We start from the raw sequence: 26346 nt of genomic DNA, 5'->3' as shown, positions 1-26346 counted from the left end.
AAGAAGACTTCATGTTTGGTGTGTGTGTGGTGATGGGGGATTACCAATTGCAATTTTCTCAGCTGAATTTTTCATTTTTTCAAAGTCTGATATGCTGATCCCCATTGCTGTTTAGTGCAATGTTGAGAAGACTTTTTTGTAACTTTTCTTAAAAAGTTCCATGGTTTAAATAACAATATAAATACCATAAAACACATTATTTGCATTAACAAACCAGGCCTCGAAAGTTCTATGCCAACATTTGCCACAATATCGAACATACTTCCCTTAAGGTAGTGGGAGCACAAGATGTGCAACCCCCCCCCCCCCCACACACACACACATGCACACACATGCACTTATATGGTCTCGTTTTTATAAAAACAGTATTTTGAAATATGACTCTGCTACAACCCCATAAAGAATATTCAAAACAAGTGTACTTAATTCACACAAACATGTATGAAAAGATTTTTATATGAACAAATGGATGCTACTTTACTCCCTCCCCTGCTCGCTCTCTACCGCAATATAATATAAGCTGTGTTTTGACTTGGCAATGAGGTCCCTTAACTGTTTATTTTATTTCAGAGTTCCCTGAACTGATGCCCATTGTCTAGGGTGGTTCAACTACAATACATGCGCTGTGCTCTTCGTGAAAGTCACGTGCTGTTGTCCCCTTATTTTCCCATTAATTCATCTTGTTAAACATTTGATCTACAATCTTCAATAATGCATTTTTATTTCCAAAATGTTGGCATTGTAACCAAATGTTTACATTTATAGACATTGGGTTGGCTACAGGAACTAGAAGTTGTTAGTTAAATCTGTTTCAGCAAAGTTACGAGGCTTTACCCGAAGCTAAACATTGAGATGTGAGCATTAATCATGTGTCCATTATTTTAAAATTGATTGATAAATTTATTGCATCGCATTGCTATATAAATGCTCAGGAAAGTTGGGACCGTATGACTCTTTTTACTGTTATAAAATGCGATTAGGCTCTGTGGCTAGGTTGTCAAGATGGGTGGTTTCACCAGCTCAGAATGTTTCAACAGGGAATTAATTACACAGCTCAAACAATATATTCAAATATACATGCACAGATATATCTTGTATATCTTATTTTCCTAAGATAAGGGGAAAAAAATACTTCACTTTGGAATAAAGTTCTATTTTATTTGCACCTGAAAGTCTGGTCAGTGTCAATAATAATCAGCCTTGGTATTTATGAACACACACTCACATAATTTTATATACACACGCGTGCACACACACACACACACACACAAAATATCACAGGAAAACATTGGAAATGGAAAATATTCAAGATGACAACCCTTACTTTAAGAGGAAATGCGACTAAAATAGAATGAGACTTTGTGTCGAAGAAACTTTTCTCGACCTATGCTCTGTTTTATATGTTGCTAGGATACGCCCTCCCCTGCTTGTTTGAGGAGTAAAGTAACATTCATCCCACGGTTGGCATAGTCACTCCCCACACATAGTTTCTATTTAAAAGGGTTTGCCTCGAAAATATGGACTGGAAGCCGTATAATCTATGTAAAGCACCATCAGGTGTTGTTTGTCCTGATATCAGCGTGGCTCAGGCTGCCCTCTACTCGACCTTCTGCCTCCAGTGCCTTCAGTGAACACATCATCCAAAATGCATTAGCAGAGAGCGTAACGTGAATTTAAAGCCCGAAAACATTTTGAATGAACTCAGCCACAAGAAAGCTATTAATTCTTTATTAATTTATTTGAACTACAATAGTTGGTCTTGGAAACAGTTTGTTGTATTATTGCATCGTGTAAAAGAAGTCTTTAAGATTTGTGGGTGTAGCTTCATCAAGCAGTTGCGTTAGTCAGACCTTTGGCATAGAAGAAGAAAAAAACCAGATCGGTTTTTTTTTTTTTTTTGGTAAACAATGGATTTTTTGATGAAACACAGCGGAGTAAAACATTTAAATGAGAGCAGCTCAAAATGAGCAACTTCGCACTTACAGAGCATTTCCCAATTGTGTAATGCTTCTCGTAATCACCTTTTATTGACAAAGAGGGATCAAATAAACTGTCTCAATTCTTTTTTCTTAATTTTATTTCAGAAAAAATTGCCAAATTTTGTTACAAAACTCCCTCAAAGTGCCGATAGTGACATTATGGTATCATCTTCTGCTATTTGAAGAGATTGACAGGTCCTCAAAATGCTTCCAAATAACTCAGATGCTCCCTTCAGGCCCGAGTCGCTTCATCCTCTCCTCCCAAACAAACTCACTTCATGTCTTCTTTCACTCCATCCATAATCTTCAATCTGTCTTCCTCTACACCTGCTGCCTGTCAGGACCAACCTCAGCATCCTTCTACCAATTTTTTCTGCCGTCCTCCGTTAACCGTTACCTGTCCATATCCAAACCAGCTCAGTCTGACCTTATCCCCAAAACATCTTGCATCTGTTGTCCCTCTGATGGACTCGTTCCTGATCCTATCAATCCTTGTCACTCCCAAAGGGAGCCTCAACATCTTCATTTCTGCTAACCCCAACTTTGCCTCCTGTATGTTCAGAAGTTTGAGACATAATACTCTCTTGGTATTGGTAAGTTGTCCGTAAAAATGTTGCAAATTTGTTAATAAGCTTTATCAAAGTATTCACTTTTGTACTGTGAGACAGGTGTTATATTTCCTCAGTCTTGCATCTCCCTGAATGTTCAGCCTCTCCTTTTTACTGCAACGAGGCCTCGGAGTCTCCGAGGCTTTGCATATTCATTCGGAAAAGTGATTAGCTGTGACATCGCCCGTGTGCTGAGGTGAAATGAATGAGGTGAAATGAATACTTGCCCAGAAGCAAATCTCAGTGATGGGTTCAATGCAGTTGAATATGCTGCAGTAAAATAAAGCTTTAGAGACTACAGTTAATCCCTACATATTAGCCGGGATTAAAGTGTTTTAGTGAGAGATAATGGATTCATTAAAGCTGGGGTTTCGAAAGTTGTGTTCCGGACCTGTTCACCCGAAGGTTATGAATATTTATATATATTTATATTTAGATATTAAATAATACTAAGTAAAAATAATCCAAAAAACAGGATGAAATTATCGCTACAATCATGAACATGTGATCATAACCTAGAAGTTGGCCTTTTAGATCAAATCAGTTTCAATTCCCGTCTTACTTTGAGTCAAGTTTCAAGTGTAGTCTTCTGGCTCATCATTTGCCAGAGATGGGCTATTGTCTTTAATTTCCTACATCTAGATTGATGACAAATCTCTGCCTATTCAAGGGAAATAACATATTGTCTGACAAACTAAAGCATAAAGCAGGATGTCATCCACTCGACTGAAGTGAGTCCAGACTAAACCAAACACAAGGGTTTTTCTCGCCCTGTGACTCTCCAGTGTCTGAATATAGACGGTCGGCAAACAGCAGAGGCAGGAGCGCTTCTGTTATGCTTGTGTCTCATCAAATATGCCATTCCTGAACTTGCGCCCAATCCCCCTACATTTGGGAGCAGTGAGTGGGTGTATGGCACAAAGTCTCAGTTCTCACAAACTCTACGTTATGACTTGTCTGAAGGTCAGAAGGTGATGGTGAGGGGAAAAAAAAAACATCCATTCTCTGGCATATTGGGCTTCCAGGCTGATGTTGGTGTGTCAAAGCGGGGGTGCCCAAAACAACCGTCTGGATATAAGATATACTGCTCAAAAAAATAAAGGGAACGCTTGAACAACACAATGTAACTCCAAGTCAATCACACTTCGGTGAAATCAGTGTCCACTCAGGAAGCAACACAGATTCATTTTGACTTGTTTTAAGGACATTACATCAAAGTTGGATCAGCCTGAAGTTTGTTTTTACACTTTAATTTTGAGTGTGATTCCTAATCCAGACCTCCATGGGTTGATACAATCGATTTCCATTGATCATTTTTGTGTGATTTTGTTGTCAGCACATTCAACTGTGTAAAGAACAAAGTATTTCATAAGAATATTTCATTCATTTAGATCTAGGATGTGTTTTTTAAGTGTTCCCTTTATTTTTTTGAGCAGTGTATATATGGGAAGGGAGATAGATCAAAAAAGGTAAAATAATATTAATAATACAACAATTACAATTTGAACATTGTTATTTTTAAAATTTTCTGCCAGCCTTTCTAATTTGGACTGTCAGCCCTTCACAGTGTCTGGTTAAAAATGGCGTGTGCTTTATTTGTCAGTTTTGAAATCTAAAATTGAGGGCAGCACAGCTGTGCAGTGGTTAGCGCTTGCAGCAAGAAGGTTCTTGGTTCGATTTCTGATCGTGGGGCTTTTTTTGTTTAGGAGGTTGCACGCTCTTTCCATGTCTATGTTGGTTTCCTGCAGGTTCTCTGGTTTCCTTTCACAGTCCAAAAGCATGCAGTAGGTTCATTGGAGACACAAAATTGCCCAGGGGTATGAACGTCGGTGAATAGTTGTTTGTCTCTATATGTGGCCCTGTGATCGACTGGAGACCAATCTCTCACCCAGAGACAGCTGAGATAGGCTCCAGCCCCCCCGTATTAAGATTTTATAACATTCCTTGTCTTCTTCTTAGCCTTTGGCAGCCTGAAACAGATACAAACCCACAAAGTGTGGTCAGTGTTGGTGTTCTGCAATGTGGGATGAGTGCCTGCGTGTTGAACCTCCTTTTGTTTTGAAGAATTACAAGGGTGGATCGGGCTACTTGACAAAATAGCTAATTATTAGAGCCTCTTCTATTTCAAGATTTCAGCGCAGATATTACCTATAAAAAATTGCCTTTTTTTATAGGTATAGGTGTACTGCTGTGAAGTATGATGGAATCGTACTAAGGGTCAGATGCCCATTACCTACAGTTAATTAAGGATTTGAGTACAGTATAGTAACACATTAGCACTAAAATAGAGACAAATAATTTTTCGTTGTTAAGGGGCATTCTGGCAGAGTGCAACGTAGTTCCCGTCCCACTGCTTTTACAGGAAGGTTCCCCTCAGAGTGTTTTCTGTTAAGTGCTCTGAGAGAGGTTACAAAGGCCTTCTATAATAGAGCCATGGTCTCGTCCCCCTTCTAAAAATACATTGCCTCTTTTTATAGGTCAGTAGTTATATTGTGAGATAAACTTTCACTATGGGTGATGTAAGCCTGAGTTGGAGCTTTTCTTTTTTGTCCGCTATTGGTCCGGGAAGCTGTTTTTTTTATGAGAAGCAGGTGGCTCCACTGCTCGGCTGGGCACTAAACACTCTGTTAAAGCAGGGGGCAGAGAGCTGAGGGTTAACAGCAAAATGAGCTTAGAGGACCATGTCCCCCCCCCCCCCCCACACACACACACACACACACAGACACACACACAGACGCACACACTCCGTTTCTAGGAGACAATGCTCTCAAGTTGACCTGTGGCCCTCGGGGGTGTTCACCGTGCAGGTATAAGTACAGAAAAATACCCACCCACCAGGGATTGCTTTTCAGTTTTCCACCTGAGCTGCTCACTCGCTCTCTCTCTCTCTAATGTTTTGTATTGTCAGTTTAATCGCGGAGAAAATGGCTGGTCTGAGCACCTGGCTAAAATCCTGTGTATATTTTTACCCAGATCTGGCCTCTATTTGAACTCATTATTTTGATCTTGTCCTCAGGAGTCGCAATTTCTGCCTGCTCAAAGGTGTTGGATCAGTTTATCGGTTTAATCTCACCTGTGCAACGCTGCTGGTTTAATCTGCTGGAATGTAGGAGATGTTTGATTAAGGATGACATCAGCCGGGTTGGCTTTTGTTCGAGGTTCCCGAGATCAAAAACACATAGTCTATTTTATTTTATTTTCTTTCCCTGTCTTGTCTGCAACCAGATACAATGAGCTTATGTGTTCATCTTTAGAAATGTACACAAAAGCCTGGGCTTTACGAGATGTTCAAATCGAGAAGTTGTAAAAATAACCTTCTTCAGGAATACAAGGTTATCGCATAGTTTGCTTTCTTCTGTCATAAACTGCACAATGATCAATTGTGCAGTATGCAAATAATCTGCCACACATAAATGCAGGTTTTTTTCATACAGTTAATTGTATTACAAGATCCCTCTGATTTGTTGACAATTTATATTATGAAAAGTAAGCTGGTCCTTTTTTTCAAAGCTCTTATCAGACCTTCACCAAACACCCGGTAGCCGGTCAGGTTATTAATTCAATCTGTAAATGTAACCAGGGACACCATCCACAATCATACAGTGTTCGAAAGGATGACGTGTTCCCTCTGTCAACCCCAAAGTTTTTTTCCGGACAAATAGCTTTAGGGTCAAGATCAAAAGTCTATTTCTGTCATAAAGAACTTTCAGGGTCTCAAAGCACACCAGCTCCAGCAGCGCATAAATGCACATAAGTGGATAAATAATATTTAGATATTTTCACTGTAGGTTCGGCCTTGAATCCTGCATGAGCCATCAGATTCTTTGCAGTTTAGTCCACCAAAATATTTGTTTTAGTTTTGGCAATGAGACCCCTTGGGTAAGTTGGGTCAACAAAAACACTGGAGAAGTTTAGCCATTTATCTCTCTCGGAGGGATTTTATAGGCAATCCTAGCTAGGTATGATTTAGCCACAAAAGTTTAAATTCCAAAGCTATTTCCATCATTTATTTTCATTTAGACTTGTTTTATATTGCAGCTGTTGATAAAAAAATGTTTTGAAAATTATACTTTAAGCTATCTTAGCTTTTTTTGGTTCCAGCTGTGACTCTGCAGCCGGTGTGCAGTCCTAGATAATGACATGGGGTTATTGACCATGCTGAGTTGATATCAGCGCTGGCTAATGTGTTTTTGGCTTTGAAAAGTTTATTGAAAGCAGTAAATATTAAGTAAATATTACTCTGTCATGTGCAATGTTGATAGCAGGAATATGTTAGGAATTGACACCCATGTTATTGTTCAGTTTCCCTTCTATCACCTGAAAGGGAGCATGTTGCATCAACACTGAAGGCTCTTACTTTATAATCACCATTGGACCGGTTTTACAGCTACTTTCTGCTGTTTTGCATCATCAAGGTGATTTGTCATTCCAGGATGTCTTTTTGGCCATGCTCAACTGTATTTCTACATGGCAGTTCAAATGAATTAATATTAATTAAAAATTAAAGATAAATTAAAAAAATACAACAAAAATAGATTCAACTATATGTATATCACTCCCTCCACTGTTAAAGAGAAATATCAACATTATTGTCTTTTAACGCACATTTTCATTGAGCTTTTTGTAAGTAAGGGCATGTTTAAAAAAACTGCACTACACTTAATTGCGTTTAAGTTTCTCACTGATTTGTGCTTCACGATTGTTCCTATAATTTTAGTCCAAATCAATTAACCTGGTTTTCCCTTGACCGGATGTAGGTCACTGGGGCCCCTCTCTGGAGCCAGGCCTGGGGATAGCGCTTGTTAGCGAGTGCCCTGGTTGCCAGCCCTTAACCCATGGAGCACGACCGGGCTCGGTCCGAAAGGGCAACGTGGGTCCCTCTTCCCTTGGGCTCACCACCCCTAGGATGGGGCATTTGGTCGGGTGCAATGTGAGCCGGCTGGTGGCCGGAGTGGGGGACCTTGGTGGTCCTTTCCACCACAAATGTACCTGGCATTAGCACACCTTAGGCCACAGTTCAATGATCGGGGTCGTATCCTTATTTGTGCCTACGTGTTCTGGACACTTGGGTGAAAAGAGGGACAGAGTTGCCAACTGATCACCAACTGGTGATGGTGGGGGAGGATGCTGGTCAGACCTGGCATGGGTCTGCCATTGTATGGGTCTGTGGGAAAAATCTGGCTCAGTTGCCTGTCAGAGAAAGTTTAACTCCTACCTCTGACAGACCTTCAACCATGTCTATGAGGTGGCGGCAGACATTGTGGGCTAAGTTCTGTGCCTCCATTATCGAGGTGGCCGAAGGGTGGTCGGTGCCTGTAGAGGTGGTAACCCCTGAACCCGTTGTTGGACCCCAGTGGTGAGTGAGTCCGTTAAGTTGAAGAAAGAGGCCTACTGAACCTCTCTGGCCTGGTGGGTTCCGGAGGCAGCTGAAGGGTAATGGCAGGCCAAGTGGCATGCAGCTGTGGTGGTTGCTAGCCATGGAGAGCACATTTCCGAGGGCGGCATGGAGATTCTTGTCCATACGGCGACTCAGGAGGGGGAAGCAGTATTGCGTCAACAGCGTGTACAGTAAAGATGGTGGGCTGCTGACCTCAACTCAGGATAGTGTAGATCGGTGGATGAAATACTTCCAAGGTCTCCTCAATTGCCGGTAAAACAACACGCCTTTCACTGAGGAAGCAGAGTACTCTGGGTACCATCGACAGGTGGATCTGTGGAGAGTCAGCAGTGATGCAGACTCTGCACTCGTCTGTCATGGTGAAGGAGCTGAGCCAAAAGGCGGAGCTATGGGTCGTGACCGAAAGAACAAGATTGCGGAGTCAAACGGCTGAAATGAACTTCCCCCGCAGGGTGTCCGGGCTCTCCCTTACAGATAAGGTGAGGAGTTTGGTCATCCAGTAGGGGCTCAGTATACACTGCTTGCACAATTATTAGGCAAGTTGTATTTTTGAAGATTCATTTCATGATTGTAGAACTGTAGTTCTCTTGGTCAGACACCTTGGTGGTGTCTGAGTCGAAGTGGAACTCTATGTCCGTTACTGATCCGACCACAGGCCCATCCATCTGGTCCGCCAAGAGTCACTCTCATCTCATCAGTCCACAAAACCTTTGAAAAATCTTTAGGTATTTCTTGGCCCATTCTTGACGTTTCAATTTTTGGGTCTTGTTTAGAGGTGATCAGGTTTTAGCCTTTTTTACCTTGGCCATGTCTCTGAGAACTGAACACCTCATACTTCTCGACGCTCCAGTTAGGTCCAGTTGTTGAATATGGCAGCACTGGAAGATAATAGGTTCCTGGTAGTTTCATATTTGATTCTTCTCATATCTTTGGCAATTACCAATAATTTGCACCTTTTATTGTCGATACGTGTCTTGCGACCCTGTTGACTATTTGCAACGAAGCGTTTGATGTTCTATGATCACGCTTCAATATCTTAGATATTTCAAGAGTGCTGCATCCCTCTGAAAGATTTTTTACAATTTTTGACTTTTCAGAGTCAGTTATATCTCTTTTATGACCCATTTTTCCTGAGGAGAAGAATCTGCCTAATAATTATGCACACCTTGATGAAGGGTGTTGATCTCCTTAGGCCACATCCTCCCTTGGTACACAAATATGCATCACCTGATATGCATCAAATCCAATAAACATTCAAGTTTATACAGCTTGGAGTTGGAAATTATGGCTAAAATGATGATATGGTCAAAATAATCACTTGCCAAATAATAGTGCACACAGTGTGGAGTCACTGTTCCTCCACATGGAATAATTACATTAGGCACATATTTATGTATATATTTGGTTATGCATCATTTAACGATTTAATGTGTTGCATTGCATGATACCAGCTCAGCATGTATAAACTGTGTCATAGTTGTTCACTGTTGTGCGCCTTGCACTTTGACAAAGAACAATCATTATATCCTGGGTAATCTTTATATCCTGGGTAATCTTTCAAGTTTAATTGTCAGATTTCATTCAAAAATATAACAATTTGAAAAAGAAGAGGTTATTTTGTGTGATGTAACAGAAGATACCCATGAGCCAGAATGACTACGCTAGCAGAAACATTCTTCGCTTCATACGAGAGGTAAGGGCAATAAAAAGATATGATTGTAAGCAAACACTGTAGCTCCCTGTTGTAAACATCCTCACTTGGCTTCTGCTTTGCATCATCACTTATTAACCCTTTTCAGAAGATGAGTTTATTGAGCGATGATTGCTGCTGAGGACAGGAAATTGATTTATATTACTAGCTATAATTCTGTGTTACAGATTAGGAAATATCATAAACTATGTAAATGATTTATTAACAAATTGTAAACGCTGGTAAGTTGTTGTTTACACTTTTATGTCTAAACACTGCTCGTTATTCAAGACATTTCAAGCCGGCTGTAAAACATTGGCCCTTGTTACCACCTATTCTTGTGTTACCTATTGACTCATCTTCTCACACTTGTCTAACAAGGTGGAGCAGTCACAAGTCACCCATGAGTCAGTTTCCGTTGACAGTGGATGACATAAGAGTATACATTGGCCAGAGTTCTTTTGCACGTGTGCCCGTTCTGTGACAGTTGAAGAGGCAGTTATTATCAGCTTTAAACAAAATGAGGATCTGTTATTATAGAGGTTGAGTCTTTACTTTTCATCCGGTGGCAAGTCAGACTCCCAAGGGCCATTAAGAGAGCTGAATGCAACAATTGCACACATTTTAACTGTTACTCAGTCTTTTTATAAAAGTCATAGAGGAGCTACATACAGAACTAAAGTGCAACTATCTCATAACTGTGTCTCAATACATCACTTCAGTAATTGTACTTCAAATGTACATGAGGCTCTGTCTACCGACATGCATGATTAGTGCTTCCAGCTCACAGTAAGAGAGTACCTGGTTGATTCCCACAGGAGGGCTCTCTGCGTAGAACTTTCATGTTTTCCCCATATCTGTGTCGATTATCTCCGGGTTCTCCAGGTTCCTCCGATTTCCCACAACCAAAAAACCATGCATAAGGCCCGGATTTGTGCACAGGAGAGCGATTGGTTGTCCGGGGTGAACCCCGTCTCTCATCCAATGTCCGCTGGGATAGCCTGCCGCAACCCTGAGTATAGGATTGGCAGTATGAATAAATAAATGAATTAATGAATAATTGTAGTTTGTCTTACTAAAGATGTTCACAAAGTTGTGATGCAGTTATGTTAAATGCTGCTGAAAAGCGAATTCAATTGCAACATATTGTTGTATAATTTATAATGCAATAATACAATATAACGTTGCAATTGAATATCATTTAGTGGAGTGTCTGGTGAGGTTCATGCCCTCTAATTTTTGCAGTCAGAGGTCTGCAAGTGTGTCATCACTAGGAAAGGGTGCTTGTGAGAGGGAGTAAGTTTGGAATTAAAATATGATTTTGTGAATGTGATTAGAAAATGCTAGAGCGGCGTACTGGCAGGTTCTGTCATGCTAATCGCGTTTGGCTGCTGCCAAAAATGACACGGCTGATTTCTTTTCCTTGCAACAGACAAGCTCCAAGACATTGACATGACGGAGGATCCTCAGATTCCTCTCGCGTCCGTTTCACCGAGGACCTCATCTGTAACCTACCCGTTTCCCTCTGCACGCATGCTTTCTATCTGAGAAGGGTTAAGGAGTTCCAAATGAACTCCAGCTGCTTAGCTTACACCCGCGGGCAGTGAGAGGAGTGCAACAAATCATTAGATCCATCCTACCAGCCGTAGAGGACACCAACAGTGCACAAAACCCAATGTCAGGTTGTTAGACCACTGAACTATCTGAAGTTTGTCCAACTCATGTTTATTTTCTTAAAAAAATTCAATTTTTCTTTCGATTTCCCCCCTTAAGTTATTGATAAATTACTTGGATTAAATATATTCATAATTTAGAACAAGAAGAAAGAAGCTATGTGGCTCTAATGAGCAAAGAGTTGGTTTAAAAAAAATAGCTACATTTGATATTGCAAAACTATCCTTTTATATACATGTGAGTTATTTTCCAAAGCCAGTAGTCTATTTTACTTTGCCCTTAGGTAATGTTGGCTGAATAGTGAACCGTCATTGACATAAGAAACACAATCTACTTTAACAGCTGTGCTCCTGCTGCAGAAGGGACACATTTTGCAGGATTTCCGTCCAATAAATCGAGTCCTTTCAGGATCAGGAAATCCCAAGAGCACAGAGTGAGACTTGCTGACTTCTGATTACTTCCCCGGGGGTTGGGGGGTGTCGCTGAATTCAAAACAGTCAGTGAAGTGGCCCCATAATTTGAGGCTCCACACTTACTGTGAACTGCAGGGTCACGCTGGTCGGAACTAGTAAATTTTAAACAGCCATACAAAGTTGCCAGTCTTAAAATCCGCTCTGCGCTTTACTTTCTTTTTCATGTTTGGTCTTGTTTTCACTGGCTGCCTTAATAAAAGTTTCCTCTTTATATTCACACACACACACACACACACACACACACACACACCCACACACACACACATTGCCATTAGATATGTGTATACACAGTATTATATACATATATATATATATATATTATCACCCCAGAAATGTATGGCTCCATTTAAGCTGTAGTACCTTTTATTGTTCCTTGACTAAAAGCAGAAGCAAAGAGAGGCTAAAGGTAGCCACAAAGGTCACTGCTATGTGTTGCATGTGTGGTTGTCTGGTTTTTCCATTAATATTCCCCGTGATCGGTCAAATAAAAACTTTTGAGTGTCATGTGCTAGTTGGGATTCACAACTTAATTGGCTGTTGGTATTGCAACCCTCTAGTGTTTCATTAGATGTGTGTTTGTTGATAGCTCAGTTGCAGCTAATTGCAATTTAATTATGCTTACATTCTCCCTCTGAACCTCTGTCACAGAGAGATAGCCTGTTGAAAACACAATTCATGCCAGTCCAAAGGTTGTTCTCTTTGCATGGCAAACAAATTAGACCAACCAGAACTTACAATGTCAGGGACTGATTCTATAGACAAGGTCTGACTTACAGATAACACGAAGTTAAATAACCATATTTGATACCTGGCATAAATCCCTTTCTACTTTTTGCTATCAAAATGTTTTGTTAATCTGCATGAGGAATAGCTTTGTTGTTTTGACCAAAGTGCCTGTGCGTCACAATCTGCATCTCGTGTGTAGCTTAATAACACTCAATATCTGTGTTGTCTTTCTCTAAACCTTGGTATTTACACTGTGACTTGGAGTTGTCATAATAGAACAATTACTGAAGGTTGTAATAGTGCTCCATGAAGCACAATGGGGTTCAAATTTGATAAATAAATCTACCATTGCCAGACATTTAGGATTGCTGCAATGCCTTTTGCCTGCTTTCTAGGCCAATAAAGATACAGTATGGAATGAAGCAATGGAGCTTAACCCAATAAGCAACGATTACCATTGCATTCATTCATTTACTATCTTCTGCTTATCCTGCTCTCCAGGTCACAGGGGGTGCTGGAGCCTATCCCAGCAGCCCCCTGGTTAGCATTTAGCTGTTTTATTCAACAGCAATCTAAATATCATAGTATATTTTCCTCCTGCATTTTAGATATATAATGCGGAGCTCTTCGGTGTAGAAGTTTTTTGCTTCCTAATGCAATAGGTGTTGACCATGCAGGTCTGTACAAATCAAGGTTGAAGTTGTTCCAAAATTCTCAACTGAACGCTGCTAAATACGACTTATAATAAAGTTACAACATTTTCAGTTGAATGTTGCAAAATGTGACTTGTAATAAAGTTACAAGACTGATAAATTCCCACAGTTTTTAAAAGGCCCTGGATTGTTTCTCAGTCCCTTCCTCTGTCATTGTCTTCCTTAGTCCCCACCTAACTCCCTCCCTCCCGTCTGCACCACCCTCCTGATCCGAAAAACATTCATGCTTTAAAGTCTCAGCGACATCTCCTGAATACCAACCCTGGGACTGTGGGAAGGGTGGGGGGATTCTGTGCATTGTGGTTTCCTCTCTGTGAGGGAACACTGGACAGGGGAGGCAGCAGTCGCACTGACAAGAAGCATGGACACAGACCATGCTGCAACCTCCCCCTGCCCCCATGATGGAGATCATATCATCTGTTGTAATGTAGTTTGCTGTGAAGAAGCCAAGGCTTCAAAATCAATATTGTTACAGCAGCCACGACCCTCATTACTGCGGGCATGCACAGTGCAGAGTTAGCCCTTCATTGAGACAGGCTGGACATAAAGATGAATAACAGCTGATTTTGCTTCCATGGTAACCTCCCCAGAAGCCCCCCCCCACCCAACTCAGCTGCTATTCCCCTCATTGCTGCTGTCTGGACTAAGCAGGCCAAAGCTGCTTCACGGTTGCTAGGGATCTCAAGGATCTTTTTATATTCTTGGCTTTACAAGTTCCGTGACAAGTTCAACAACATTTCTATCTCCTTGTTGTTACAACACAGACAGAATCAATAATGAGCATGACGTTAATAAGATGTATTAATACTTTCATCAACAAAGAAAGTCCATCTGCAAACTTTTCATGTTTGCAGAGCTTTCCCATTGACTCATGCAAATATGGGATTTTCTCTCATAGATTAGCCACTCATCAATCCGTCGTCTGCCACTTATCCTGCATAAGGGTTGCGGGGGATGCTGGAGCCTATCACAGCTGTCACTGGGCGAGAGGTGGGGTACACCCTGGACTGGTAGCCAGTCAGTTGGAGGGCGAGATAAGATAAGATAAGATAAGATAAGATAAGATAAGATAAGATAAGATAAGATCTTTATTGATCCCCATAGGGGACATTCCATGTCACATCTGCGGAACAATTATAACATAAAAAAATAAAAAGTTATAATAAGTATGAATATAAATATAAATAGAGAGACAGAAGACAGCAAGACATCCACGAATAAATAGACAGCAACAACAACAACAGCAACAACATCAGGGGTAATAATGGACAACATGAAGGAACAGTAAGGGTGAAAAATGCACAACCAGATCTAAACAACAATATAAACAGAGTGACAATAGCAGTGACAACAATAAATAGATAAACAAAATTAGGTAGGATGCGTGAAAACAGGGACCAAAAAGGATAAGTAAGACAGCAGAGTGAGGGCAGGACATGTTTATGGGCGAGGCAGTGAATGGGGTGAGGTAGTGAGGTTGTGGTAGCACGCAGATGCACCTCAGGCTGGTCAGAGTTATGTGCCATCCACACTGCTGTTGTACAGTCTGACAGCCGTGAGCACAAAGGAGCGTCTGAGGCGTTCACTTCTGCATCAGGGTAGACTGAACCGTTTGCCATAGGAGCTGCCCATCAGCTCATCGTGCAGGGGGTGAGAGGGATTGTCCAGGATAGCTCCCAGTTTGTCCTTCACCCTCCCAACTGCCACCAATTGAATATGGTCCAGGTTCAGTCCCACCACCAAGCGGGCTTTCCTCACTGTCTTGTTCAGCCTGTTGACTTCACTAGTCCTGGCACCGCCCCACCAGCACACTAGGGAAGAAGAGTGCTCTGGCTACCATAGACTGGTAGGTCTTGAGGAGCTCACTACATATGCCAGACAACCTCAGTGTCATCAGGTGGAACATCCTGCTCTGAACCTTCCTGTGGAGTGCATTAGTGTTGTGTGACCACAAATTGTGGACCCAAGGTTCTTGTAGGAGTTCACAATCTACATCTCTTTACCCTGGATGATGATTGGTACCTGTTCCTCCGATTCTTCCGGAAGTCCACAACCACCTCCTTGGTCTTGGAGATGTTGAGTAGGAGGTGGTTCTGGTTGCTCCACTCAACAATTCTCAATGATCAGACCTCTGTACTCCTCTGTTGACGCATCCAACGATGGAAGAGTCATCTGGGAACTTCTGGAGGTGGCGGGAACCAGAGTTGTACTGGCTGTTAGGGGTGAAAGAGGAATGAAGACAGAGACAAGAACCCGGAGGAAACCCATGCAGACACAGGGAGAACATGCAAACTCCACATACAAAGTGGTCCCTTGGTCACAATCAACTGCGCCACCATATTTTTTTTAACTTTATAAAATCTTTATTAAATAATTCCCCCCAGTGTTACCTGTGATTGATTCTAGCCCTAATACCCACCCATCCTCCCGTGACTGTGCAGTATTAACATGGATATTAATATTGGGATGGATAATGAGCTAAATAATGGATGAATAAATAAATGAATGATCTCGATTAAGGAAATCTATTTACATACTGGCACCTCTCGAAAAAAAAAAATTATTGAGAAAAATACTGTCTGTATCTGGCCTGTCGATTGAAAGCTTTCCTTTGTCTTTGTGTGTCACAGTTGAGAGAGAGCTGGTGCAGAAGAGGACCTTCACTCGATGGATCAACCTACACTTAGAAAAGGTTTGTTCAGCGATTCATGGAGAGACAGTTATCATTTCCACTCCCAGTCATCACAGAGCTGCTCGGTAAACACAGATTTACCACCTGGGTGGGACAGGGCAATTTTTTGGATTGTCACTCCGCCCCAAAACCACAGATCCACGTTGACCACGGAATGCTTCAGGAGGCAGAGATGACTTCATTGTGGTAGCTGTACATGCTTTGCTGCTGCAGTCTCTGCAATCTAAACAAGTCTTGTTTACGAACGACTGTCTTTGTGCTGCATTAAAAATTTCATGAGGCTGTAAAGTGGTCAGCTGAAAGAACAATGATGACGTTGTAGGTCTATCAAGCCCAAAGGTGGTCCCCTCGGTGTCCCTGTTTTCAACCAGATTAGAACAAAGGCTGGGTGCTGTAGCAACACTGTTTACATATTCTGTGGAGAAGGAATGAAGCAGTATAGGGAAGAAGAATATTTATTCATTGTCAGATTAAATTAAAAAAAAATAATGATTTTGCATTCGGCTTTACTTTTATATACGAACACAAAAAATTGACAAAGTCGAATACTTATTACACTATAATAGCAACAATACATTTTTTTCTTTCTTTTAAAAGCGAGCTTTGGTTTTTCTTGCCCTTAAATTGTATTTTTGTGTTCTAGCATCATCTGAGTAGTTTATACTGACACAGTCTGCTGGTTTAAAAAGTTCCTATTTTATGTGCCTTGCACAATAATTGCAACGGGCTGTAAAAATATATTTTAAGTTCTGTCTCATTCAATATTAAATCTTGTTACTTGAGCCTACTGTACAAATTCTAGACAGCCCAATCTCCCGCCACATGTTTGTGGCCCCATAGTCACCTGGCTCTAAGATTTATGTCTGGTTCTTTTATGCGATGATTGTTAGATAAAACAAAAATGGCCCTCGGCTTCAAAAAATAAAAATTTGTCTCAGTTGTACCACAAAACTCATCTGGAACAATTCTTTTCCAGAAATATTATGGCTGGTTGTCACCCAATCTGAATTTGCTGAAACAGCATTTAACTAGACTTCTGTTAAATGCTCTTTTGACATTGCATTAGAACTAAAAGAAAATATGGCCATAAAAATAGTGTTAGGATTAAAATCCTTACATCAAACCTTTGAGTCTTTTGCAGTTGTTCACATCCTCCTATAGATGTAGCTGTGCATTCGAGGCCCTGCAGTTTTTGCAGAATCTTGCATTGCTATGTTTACAGCAACACACAGTGCTCACTTGGAACTTCTGCACTTTCACGCCTCTCTGTCTTTCGTTCTCTCGGGGGCTGAGTCTGTTAGACTGATCAAGCCTTTTGTTTTCCATCACACAGAGAGCTTCTCTTCTCTCAGTCACTCTTTGGCCTGGCACCAAATCTCTGACCCACTAATTGACAATAATACATTTGTCTTTTGTGATCTTGGAAAGTTCCAGGCACCCTCAGACTAGTTGTTCAGACAAGCTCAGGCAGGCGAGGTGTTGGCTCAGGTGCAACACTTTCATTTGCTGACAGATATTTGAAAAGAAATTGGTATTATTATTCTTTTTATATCCTGTCTGTGTTAAATGTGGTTTATTTTAATTCAAATTGAACATCACACATGCATTTCCACACAGGCCTTTCTAGTGTCACTGCAAATTTTTCTATGTAATTATGTTTGAATTTTTCAGTGAAGTTTAAAAAATGGTTGATCTCCCATGATCTATCTGTCATCACCCTCAGGGTTCAATCAGTTTATGTGGGTGTGAAATGTTAGAATGAATACCGGCATTAATTATGCAGTTAATGCTCCCCACAGAACATATGTGGAGGTATGGGCAAGCTTGTCTGACTAGTTTAACTTCTCTTCTTAACATTTTGAATGTGTCGCAAACGGCTCACTTTACTTAGCAAAATGTTCTCAGCTTCATATTTTTTACCTCAGGCTTCTGGATTGCAAAGCAATGAGCAGATTCTTTGTGCCATGAAGCTTATCATTGGACATTTTAGCGCTTCGCAACAGCTTACGATCATCGACATCCCTTATTTTGAGTGTTTGAAATATCTTGACTATTTTTTTAATAATGCAAAGGAACAGGCCTGGTCTGTATTAAGTTTAAATTCCTCTCCTTTATTGTATGTTCTAAGCGTACTGGGCAAGGCACAGTGATACAGCATCCTGCCAGGTAAATCACAAGTGGTCACTCCTCACTTGAAATTTCCATTCTAGGAGTGGGGTGACATCAGGTGTGGGGAATTTATGGAAATCTGATCTCTTTCATGCTGCCATCCATCCCACAAATTCACGTTTTTGTGTTTTAATTTTTAATTGCTCAGACACTCACTAAAGTGGTATTTCATACCAAAGGTAGGAATGGGTTTTATTCAAATCAATGTGAATTGTTTCTTGTGGGGTTTAATGAGATCAGATAATAACATTATAAAAAAATATGATAAATTATTTTCAATTTTTTTCTGGACTTTTGCAGCAAATTTCTTGAATATGTATTGTTGCAAAGACTTTGGGTTGCTTTTTATACGTCCCACCACCAATTACAGCTCTGTGTTGCAATACATTTGAGTAAGTTTATTTGTCCTAAATTTCCCATTTTTATATCAGCAAGATGGCAAAAAACCTTTTCTCAGATTCAGTGACATGCTGCTTGGATTTGCTGATCAAAACAAATGCTTTCAGGTTCATGCAATAATTTTGAAAAAAAAAATCTCAAATTGTTTAATTTTATTTTATTATTCTGTTGGTGAGGTTTTGGTGACTGGCTTTCTGAGAATTATTTGAAATAATACTGTGGAAAAAAATGTATATCCAATAGGTCAAAGATCAAACTCTTTAACATAATGCTGTACACTTTTTTCCATTATTCATTACCATCTCAGTAATACCATGAGAGAATAACTGTATTGTTGTCACAAAAAAAACAAAGGTCGAAGACCAATATCCAACCTGGCATGTAGTCGAATGAATACATTTGTTTGACAATCCTGTACTTGATTCTTTACCTCCATCCCCAGTGTGACCCACCCATTGAGATCAATGACCTTTTCCGGGACATCCAGGATGGACACATTCTCATGGCACTGCTGGAGGAGCTCTCTGGCTGCAAGCTGGTCAGGCTTATTCTTATCTGATACTTTTCCAGTGATTATTATATGGTGTTATATATAAATATTACCATCTGCAGCTGGCAAATCAATGGCAAAGCTGCTTGTTAACCCGGGTCATAAAACTTGTCTTACTCTGAATGAATGTCCAGCTTCATGGCTTTAAGAAGTCTTCTCATCGCATTTTTCGGCTCAACAACATTGCCAAGGTGTTAGCTTTCCTCGAGGAGAGAAATGTGAGTAAGATATTATTTGGCATGAATCGCTCTAAGAAATATTGGTTTGCACCTACAGAATGTGTGACTGTGATTTGGCATCTTCAGGTAAAGCTGGTGAGTATAGATGCTGCAGACGTAGCCGACGGAAACTCCTCAATTATTCTTGGACTCATCTGGAACATCATTCTCTTCTTCCAGGTAACCCTACTTTAATTGATTCATGCTCTTATCTAAAACCTCTTCATCCACTCATTTTTGATCTTGCAATTCAGTGCCTCTCTTTAGTGTCTGTTCTCACTCAAAAAGAATGTGAATCTGCTTCACAGGTTGCACTTTCCATCCCCCAAACACCGTTTGAGTCTAGTTTTCTTCTGAGTGTAGTCCCCATTTCAATTCAATGTCTTGGACTTACACCACAAGGAAACCATTAACTCTTAGAGATCATGCAAACTCCTCTCAGTGAGGGAAATGTGTGAAGCTGTCAGCACTGCAGGGCTGAAATGGGGTGAACGTTAATGATCCTATACTTCTTGACAGAGACTGGGGTTTTAAGAATTATTAAAAAAAAAACAAAAAAAAACTTTTTGGTAGATCGCATCATCAGAATAATTAGACTCATGATTAGTGGCTTGACTGTTTTAACAGACATTGGACTAAACTGAGACTATAGCTAAACCGGAGCAACTAATAGATTAGAGGATTGGCACACTTTGAATCTGTGTAACGTAACATGTTCCTGATGAATATCAGCCTGAGTTTTTATCAACTAAATGAAAAGAACACCATCCCTCCAACAGTATTGCTTATATCTCGTATTATATTGACTACAAAGCATCGCTTTTAGAAAACAGTGGATTGTTTACTAATTTTGGGCAGCAAGGTGGCACGGTGGTAGCGCTTTGGCTTCACAGTACGAAGGACCCTGATTTGAATCCGACAAGAGAACCTTTCTGTGTGGAGTTTGCATGTTCTCCCTGTGTCTGTGTGGGTTTTCTTCGGGTTCTCTGGTTTCCTCCCACAATCCAAAAACATACAGCAGGTTTATTGGAAAAAAAATTAGGAAAAATTGCCCAGAATAAGTGACCCTGAGTGCAGGATAAGTGGCAGACGATGGATTTTTACTAATTTCTCTAATGAAGTTTCACTAATTTGGACAAAAAACAGTTTCAAAAAAGTTATGCATTTTAGAACAACTTAATATTGCTTGAAAATCTGTCCTGTAAATGTTACTTTGACTTTTGAGGTCATCCAAAGAAATTTAGTCCTTCCATTACCCATTGAAAAACATAAAATGTGACTTGGATTTTCCCTTTTTTTTCATTTTGTATAGAAGACTAGTGTGCGTGTCCAGTTCCAGGTAGACCCCCTGTGTGTTAATTACGACACATAACTGACCTCTCACAAATAACATGTTTCAATCATTTGTTTTTATAACGTTTAACATTATTTTTACACATATAAATGTTTTTTTTCTGTCCTGACATGTCCTTCATAATGCCAAAGAGGTTCCACTATTTTGTTTTCAGTCAGCTTGCTAAGGCTGAGTGCATACATTATGATTATTAAGCAGATTGTTGCTCTGATTTACCCTCTCCAGAGGGACCCACTCCTAGTTTCAAGCTGATTGGGAGTTATTTTCTGCAAGCAAAAGCATTGAATTGGATTAAAATTTTGTGTTTGAAACTATGGTCTGAACATTGACCAGACCCCTGCATATTTATTGAAATTAACATAAGATTAACTATCAATATAATTGTGTGTTCAATCTCACTCTCTGTCCCGGACAGATCAAGGAGCTGACCGGTAACATCAGGAGCCAATTCCCCTCCTCCTCTAGCTTATCATCCATACCTACAAGCTCTGACTCGGACACGTCCCATTGCAGCACACCTTCAGATGAGAAGCAACTGGCATCCACAGTCATGCGAGAACACAGCAGGGCCATCAAGAAGCTGCTGCAGTGGGTGCAGAAGCGAACACGCAAGTGTGTGTAGTTTAATATTTAAGCTAATACATCTTCCACTATGTTAAAAACATATGTGACACTAAGACTAGTTTATTAGCTCTGCTGATGTCTACTTTCATCTTCAAGTGGATACACTTTTAGAAATTTCTTTCCAGACTTGACTTCACCACTTCATTTGTCCTAGGTATGGTGTTGCAGTGCAAGATTTTGGAAAGAGTTGGACAAGTGGTCTTGCCTTCCTGGCTGTTATTAAATCCATCGACCCCAGCTTGGTAGACATGAGGAAGGCCCTTTTGAGGAATGCCAGGGAGAATCTTGAGGATGCCTTCAGGATAGCCCACTACAGCTTGGGTATCCCACGCCTTCTGGAGCCAGAGGGTAACTACAAAAATGCTGAATTTCATTGTATACTGTCTACTTAAATAAATACCCCTCTGGGGTCGAACAGTAAAGTCTGTACATGCGATTTTCCCTTAGATCTGTTATGAATGTCAGCGTAATGTAGCACAACTTCCAAATAGAACAAGTTTTTATTGTCACCTACAGGTGCAACTCAGTTTAATCTTACTATACACATGTCAGATTATCTTGCAACCCATAAAGAATGCTCACCATTTTACAAAACTATTGTTTGAAAAAAGAAAAAGCTGCTGTATGAAAAGATGCTACTGATGTGTCCATTTAAAGACATTTGTTCAGTCACTTTTATGAGTTCATGTGTTTATCCTTAGATAACGACTTGTTATGTAAGTAACTTAAGTAATTCCTTTTAATCTTTTTATTCTGATTAGATGTGACTATTGATGCACCAGATGAGCAATCCATTATGATGTATGTGTCCCAGTTCCTTGAGCACTTCCCCGGTATAGAAGAGGTATGAATTTCCATCTAGAGTACACGAGTCGTATGTTTGGGATATTTGGTTTTGATGAAAGATTTACTTTGACAGTATATCTGTTTCTCTTTCAGCCAGAGGAGCCATGCCAGGTGATTGAACGAAGCATCTCAATGGGCCGTCTCAACTTCCGTGAACTTGACACAGAATACAGAAGGAACACTGCATACCGTGGACGAGTGAAGGAAAGAACCTACATGTTTCAGAAGGACTGCTCCCAACCACCGCCTAGAATCTTAATTTCCTCTGTGTCAGAGGACAGGGGGATCATGTCACCTCCCTTCAAACCACCTGCATCTCGCTCATGGTCTACTGAAGACTTCTTGAGTGAATCCCCGCAATTTGAAGTCAATGCCAGTAGTGTGGTAGAAGGGCCTAAGGAACAGGGCAGTGTAATGCCCAACTCACCTGGTAATTCTCCACAGCTTTCGCACAGTCACTCACCCACTGGCTCTTCAGTTCCTGAGTCAGTCAATACTGAATCAGTTATGGGCGATTCTGCTATCAGCTCACCGGACTCATGGGAGGACAGTGAATATGGGTTAATGCAAGAGAAATTCTGTGAGAGTAGAAGTGACAGTTCATTGTGTGACAGTGGGACCACATGGGATGTGTACCATGCCACTCCCGTGGAGGTCACTCCTTTTGATGAAGGATTTGTCCCCACTTTGGATAAAGAGCCCGACGACCAGTTGGTTACTGAGTCATTTATCGATGAAGGGATTTTTTCATTGAGCTCATTAGATACCAACCTGGAACGGATTCAGCAACATGCCGTCACAGAGCTGCAGGAGAGTCAAGAACAGAAAGAGGAAGAGAAGAATCTTGAAAACCATAAGCAGGAGTCTGAAGAACAAGTTCATCAGAATAAAGAAGAGATTTCAAAAGGAGTCTCTACTGAACAGATAGATACAAGTCAAAGTCAAGAAGTACCCATTGAGGAAGACCCTGCTGTTGAACTCTGTGATGCGAAAGACAAAGCACTCATAGAACAAGAACCTGCCAGTGGACTCTGTGATACAGAAAAATTGCCACACTCTGATACTGAACAGCACTGCAAAAGTGATCAAATTGACCAATCCCAGTGCTGTGCCAATCCTGAATTACCACCCCTGGTCAAATTTGAAGAATTCACAGCACAGAGCAGTGTAAGTGACACAAGTCAAGAGCAATCTGTTGACTTTAGTAGGAATTCACTGGATGAAGAAAAAACTAATGATAAGATTGATGAGAGAGGTAATCCTGAGGTGGTTGAAGAAGATTTAGAATGTCACAAAACAGAATCTCTCCAAGAGGAGAAAAGGCAGGAGTCAATAGATGAATCAAAGATTTTAAAGGAAATACAAAAGGATATCATAGAAAAAGAAGAAACCAGTGAAGGAAGTTGCCCAGATCCTCAAGGAAACATCAGCACAGAGACTTATGATGAAAATACAGATTTAGTCAGCCAAGGCACAGACTCTGAAACAAATTCAGAGCAATGCATAGGCATGAATATTCCAGTCATCTCCATTTCCAGTGAAATGGAAGGGCAGGATATAGAGGGAACAAGCGACATAGAAGAGAGAGAACATGCAGGGAATGAAAATGTATTCCAGACTAAAGAAATTGAAAATAAAGAAAACAACATACATGCCAGTATGCCAGAAGACCTCCTGGGACATAGCTATGACACCAGTGAAGATGATGCAATCAATCCTGCCAGAATGCTGTCTTGTACGCCATCTGAAAATATTTCAGCACTGCCTTCCAAACAAATTTCCGACATAGAAGATGAATATCTCGAAGATACAGATGACCTTGTCATTCAGAGTTCATGTGGAACTATAGATAGATGTGAACCAGATACAATAGAAAACCTTGGAATAAATGTATTTAAAGAGGAATATCCTAACCACAACCAGGAAGCAGACATTTCTTATACCAATATGGAATCTCAGCTAGTCGATACTGGGCATGATACGGATTGCATAAATCAACCTAATGGACAAGAAGAGAGTGTCGGTCCAGATTTTGAAACAGACAACACTGAGCAGAACCTTTTTGTGAACATGCAGACCAATGGAAGTAAGTCCAGAGAAATTGACACATTTTATGCAGATACTGACCAGCAGTTTACTACAGAGGATCTAACTGGTGCCTTTATCGAGCCTATGGATCTGTTCTACCCTGACAAAGAAGAGGCCATGTTTACCGAGCCAGTTGATACTGAAATGCAGAGCTGGCCCTCTGTTTTGAGTGTATCTGCTCTCCAGCCAGCTCCAGCCTCAGAGACTCTACTGGAAGACCAACCAATAAATCTGATGAATGATGACCTAAGTAATGGTCTATCAAAAGAACAGGACCAAGTAAGTATCCTGAAAACTAATAAGTGTTCGCCAAATTGATATTCACACTAACACATTCAGTACTCATATACTTGTATAAAGTACTCAATACTCTATATTATCATAAAGTTTAATAAAAAATAAATAAAATCAGGGGTGGGGTAGCTCAGTAGTTCGAGAGGGCCGTCCTTGGACGGTTTGATTGCTGGTTTGATTCCTGCACTCTTCCTAGTCTGTGGAAGTGTTTTTGTGCAAGATGCTGAACCCTAAACTCTCCTCTGGTGCTGCAACAATGGCTGCCAAATGCACATGGTTCATCCATGATGGGTTAAATGCAGAGAAATATTTTCCTGCAAGGGATTAATATATATATATATATATATATATATATGTATATTTATACATTCCTATATTATTGATGTGCTCTTTAATTCAAAGAGCACAAAAGAAATTTTCTGTCATAAACTCAATCGTGATCTGCATGAAAGGGCATAATGTGATACGAACAATGGGCTGCAGAGATCACATGGTTTTGTTTACCACAACTGGACACAGCTCCAGAAGTTCTTCAATCTTGTAGTGTTTTTTCAAGATGAATACTTTTGACTTCCTTGTTTATTTGCAGCACTTTTGTTTTTGTCACTTGCAAACTCAAATGATAAACTCATCACAGAGACACACATGACACATAACACACACACACAAGCTATAAAAGTGCTGCATTGGGTCTATCAGCACTAACAAACAGAGTAGTGACTGGTGAAAGACCAGTTGATGTTTCTCCCAGATTCCTCTGATTTGTAAATTTAGAAATACACTCTGTAGTTTTCCCACGGTCGGGGGCTTAAGTTGGATTAAAAAAAAACCTTTATCATCCACTGGACTTAAACTTAGTAAGACTATCCATTGTTTTTTTTTCTGATTATTGAGCTGCTGAATTTTTGCCTCTGTCTTGATCTTTTTAGGTGATATCTGAACCCAGCCCGATGACTGACAATGCATCTGAACCCCAAGAACAGTACTTATTATCTGGGGAGAAAACAGGACTCTTGCTTAGCATTTTTCCTACAGACAGCTGTGATCTCAGTGAGGCTGAGATACTAAGTCCAGACCCTGGCATGGAAAACACAGAGCCCCTGAGGTAGGCCTTCTATTCTTAGTCAGCTTTGTGGTAAAACTTAGAAAGCCACTTTACCCAGGGGTAAACTACTTCTATGACAATTGGTGGGACATAACTGACATATCCTGTCTGAGGTCACTTAGAGATCTCCTTCAGTGCAGTTTTTAAAGTATATTCAGAGCGAGAAGACGAAAACTTGCAGTGAAGATTTCATTCATCATTTTCCAAATTTCAACTAAAACTCACCTAAATATTGCAATGTCAATTTGTAATTCGTAATTGCTCATCTCTGCCCGAAAATTAAAAACTTTTTTTTTAAATCTCATCAGTTCTTTATACAAATAAAAAATATTTTGAGATCAAGTGAAGTTAAGTCAGTCATCCATCTGCAAAAGAGCATGATCACGAACTGGTTAAATTAGAACTGTGGTCCCGTGAAGGAAAAGTTGGAAACTGTTGAAAGGATCATGGACCACCAAGACTTATTGATACACATAGGGAGCAGTTAACAGACTGTGTGGTCCAGTCCAAAATAGGGACTACTACATCTCACATTAATGAAAATCTTTGTGCTGTTTATGACAAAATATATAAGACTGATCAGCATACCTATTCCTTATCCATTTTACTGCCTAAAGCTCCTACAACATTTAGATAAGCACAAATGAATTAACAAGTAAGATGATGCTTTGGGCAATGTCCTGCCAGGAATTCTTGGTCATGCTCTGTTAACATTAGTGACATAGGACCTAAACCTTCTCACAGAC

At 40.4% G+C, this 26346-nt stretch overlaps 1 protein-coding gene across 1 annotated transcript in view; it reads left to right on the top strand.

Moving 5' to 3' along the window:
• clmna (calmin a) overlaps positions 1-26346 on the top strand; it is a 38817-nt gene that overhangs the window by 8855 nt on the left and 3616 nt on the right. Inside the window, exons 2-10 of the mRNA XM_086160275.1 lie at positions 15892-15953; positions 18964-19059; positions 19206-19289; positions 19377-19469; positions 21059-21255; positions 21422-21615; positions 22029-22111; positions 22207-24480; positions 25425-25600. Of these exons, the coding sequence (XP_086016401.1) occupies positions 15892-15953; positions 18964-19059; positions 19206-19289; positions 19377-19469; positions 21059-21255; positions 21422-21615; positions 22029-22111; positions 22207-24480; positions 25425-25600 (3259 nt within the window). The remainder of the gene's footprint in view (positions 1-15891; positions 15954-18963; positions 19060-19205; positions 19290-19376; positions 19470-21058; positions 21256-21421; positions 21616-22028; positions 22112-22206; positions 24481-25424; positions 25601-26346) is intronic.

This window comes from Fistularia commersonii, chromosome 15 (genome assembly GCF_037954325.1).
Source record: "Fistularia commersonii isolate RoL2024-O1a breed Wild chromosome 15, RoL_Fcom_v1.0, whole genome shotgun sequence".
NCBI lineage: Eukaryota > Metazoa > Chordata > Actinopteri > Syngnathiformes > Fistulariidae > Fistularia > Fistularia commersonii.
The sequence above is the reverse complement of the archived record's forward strand: the minus strand, read 5'-3'. Positions and strand labels throughout refer to the sequence as shown.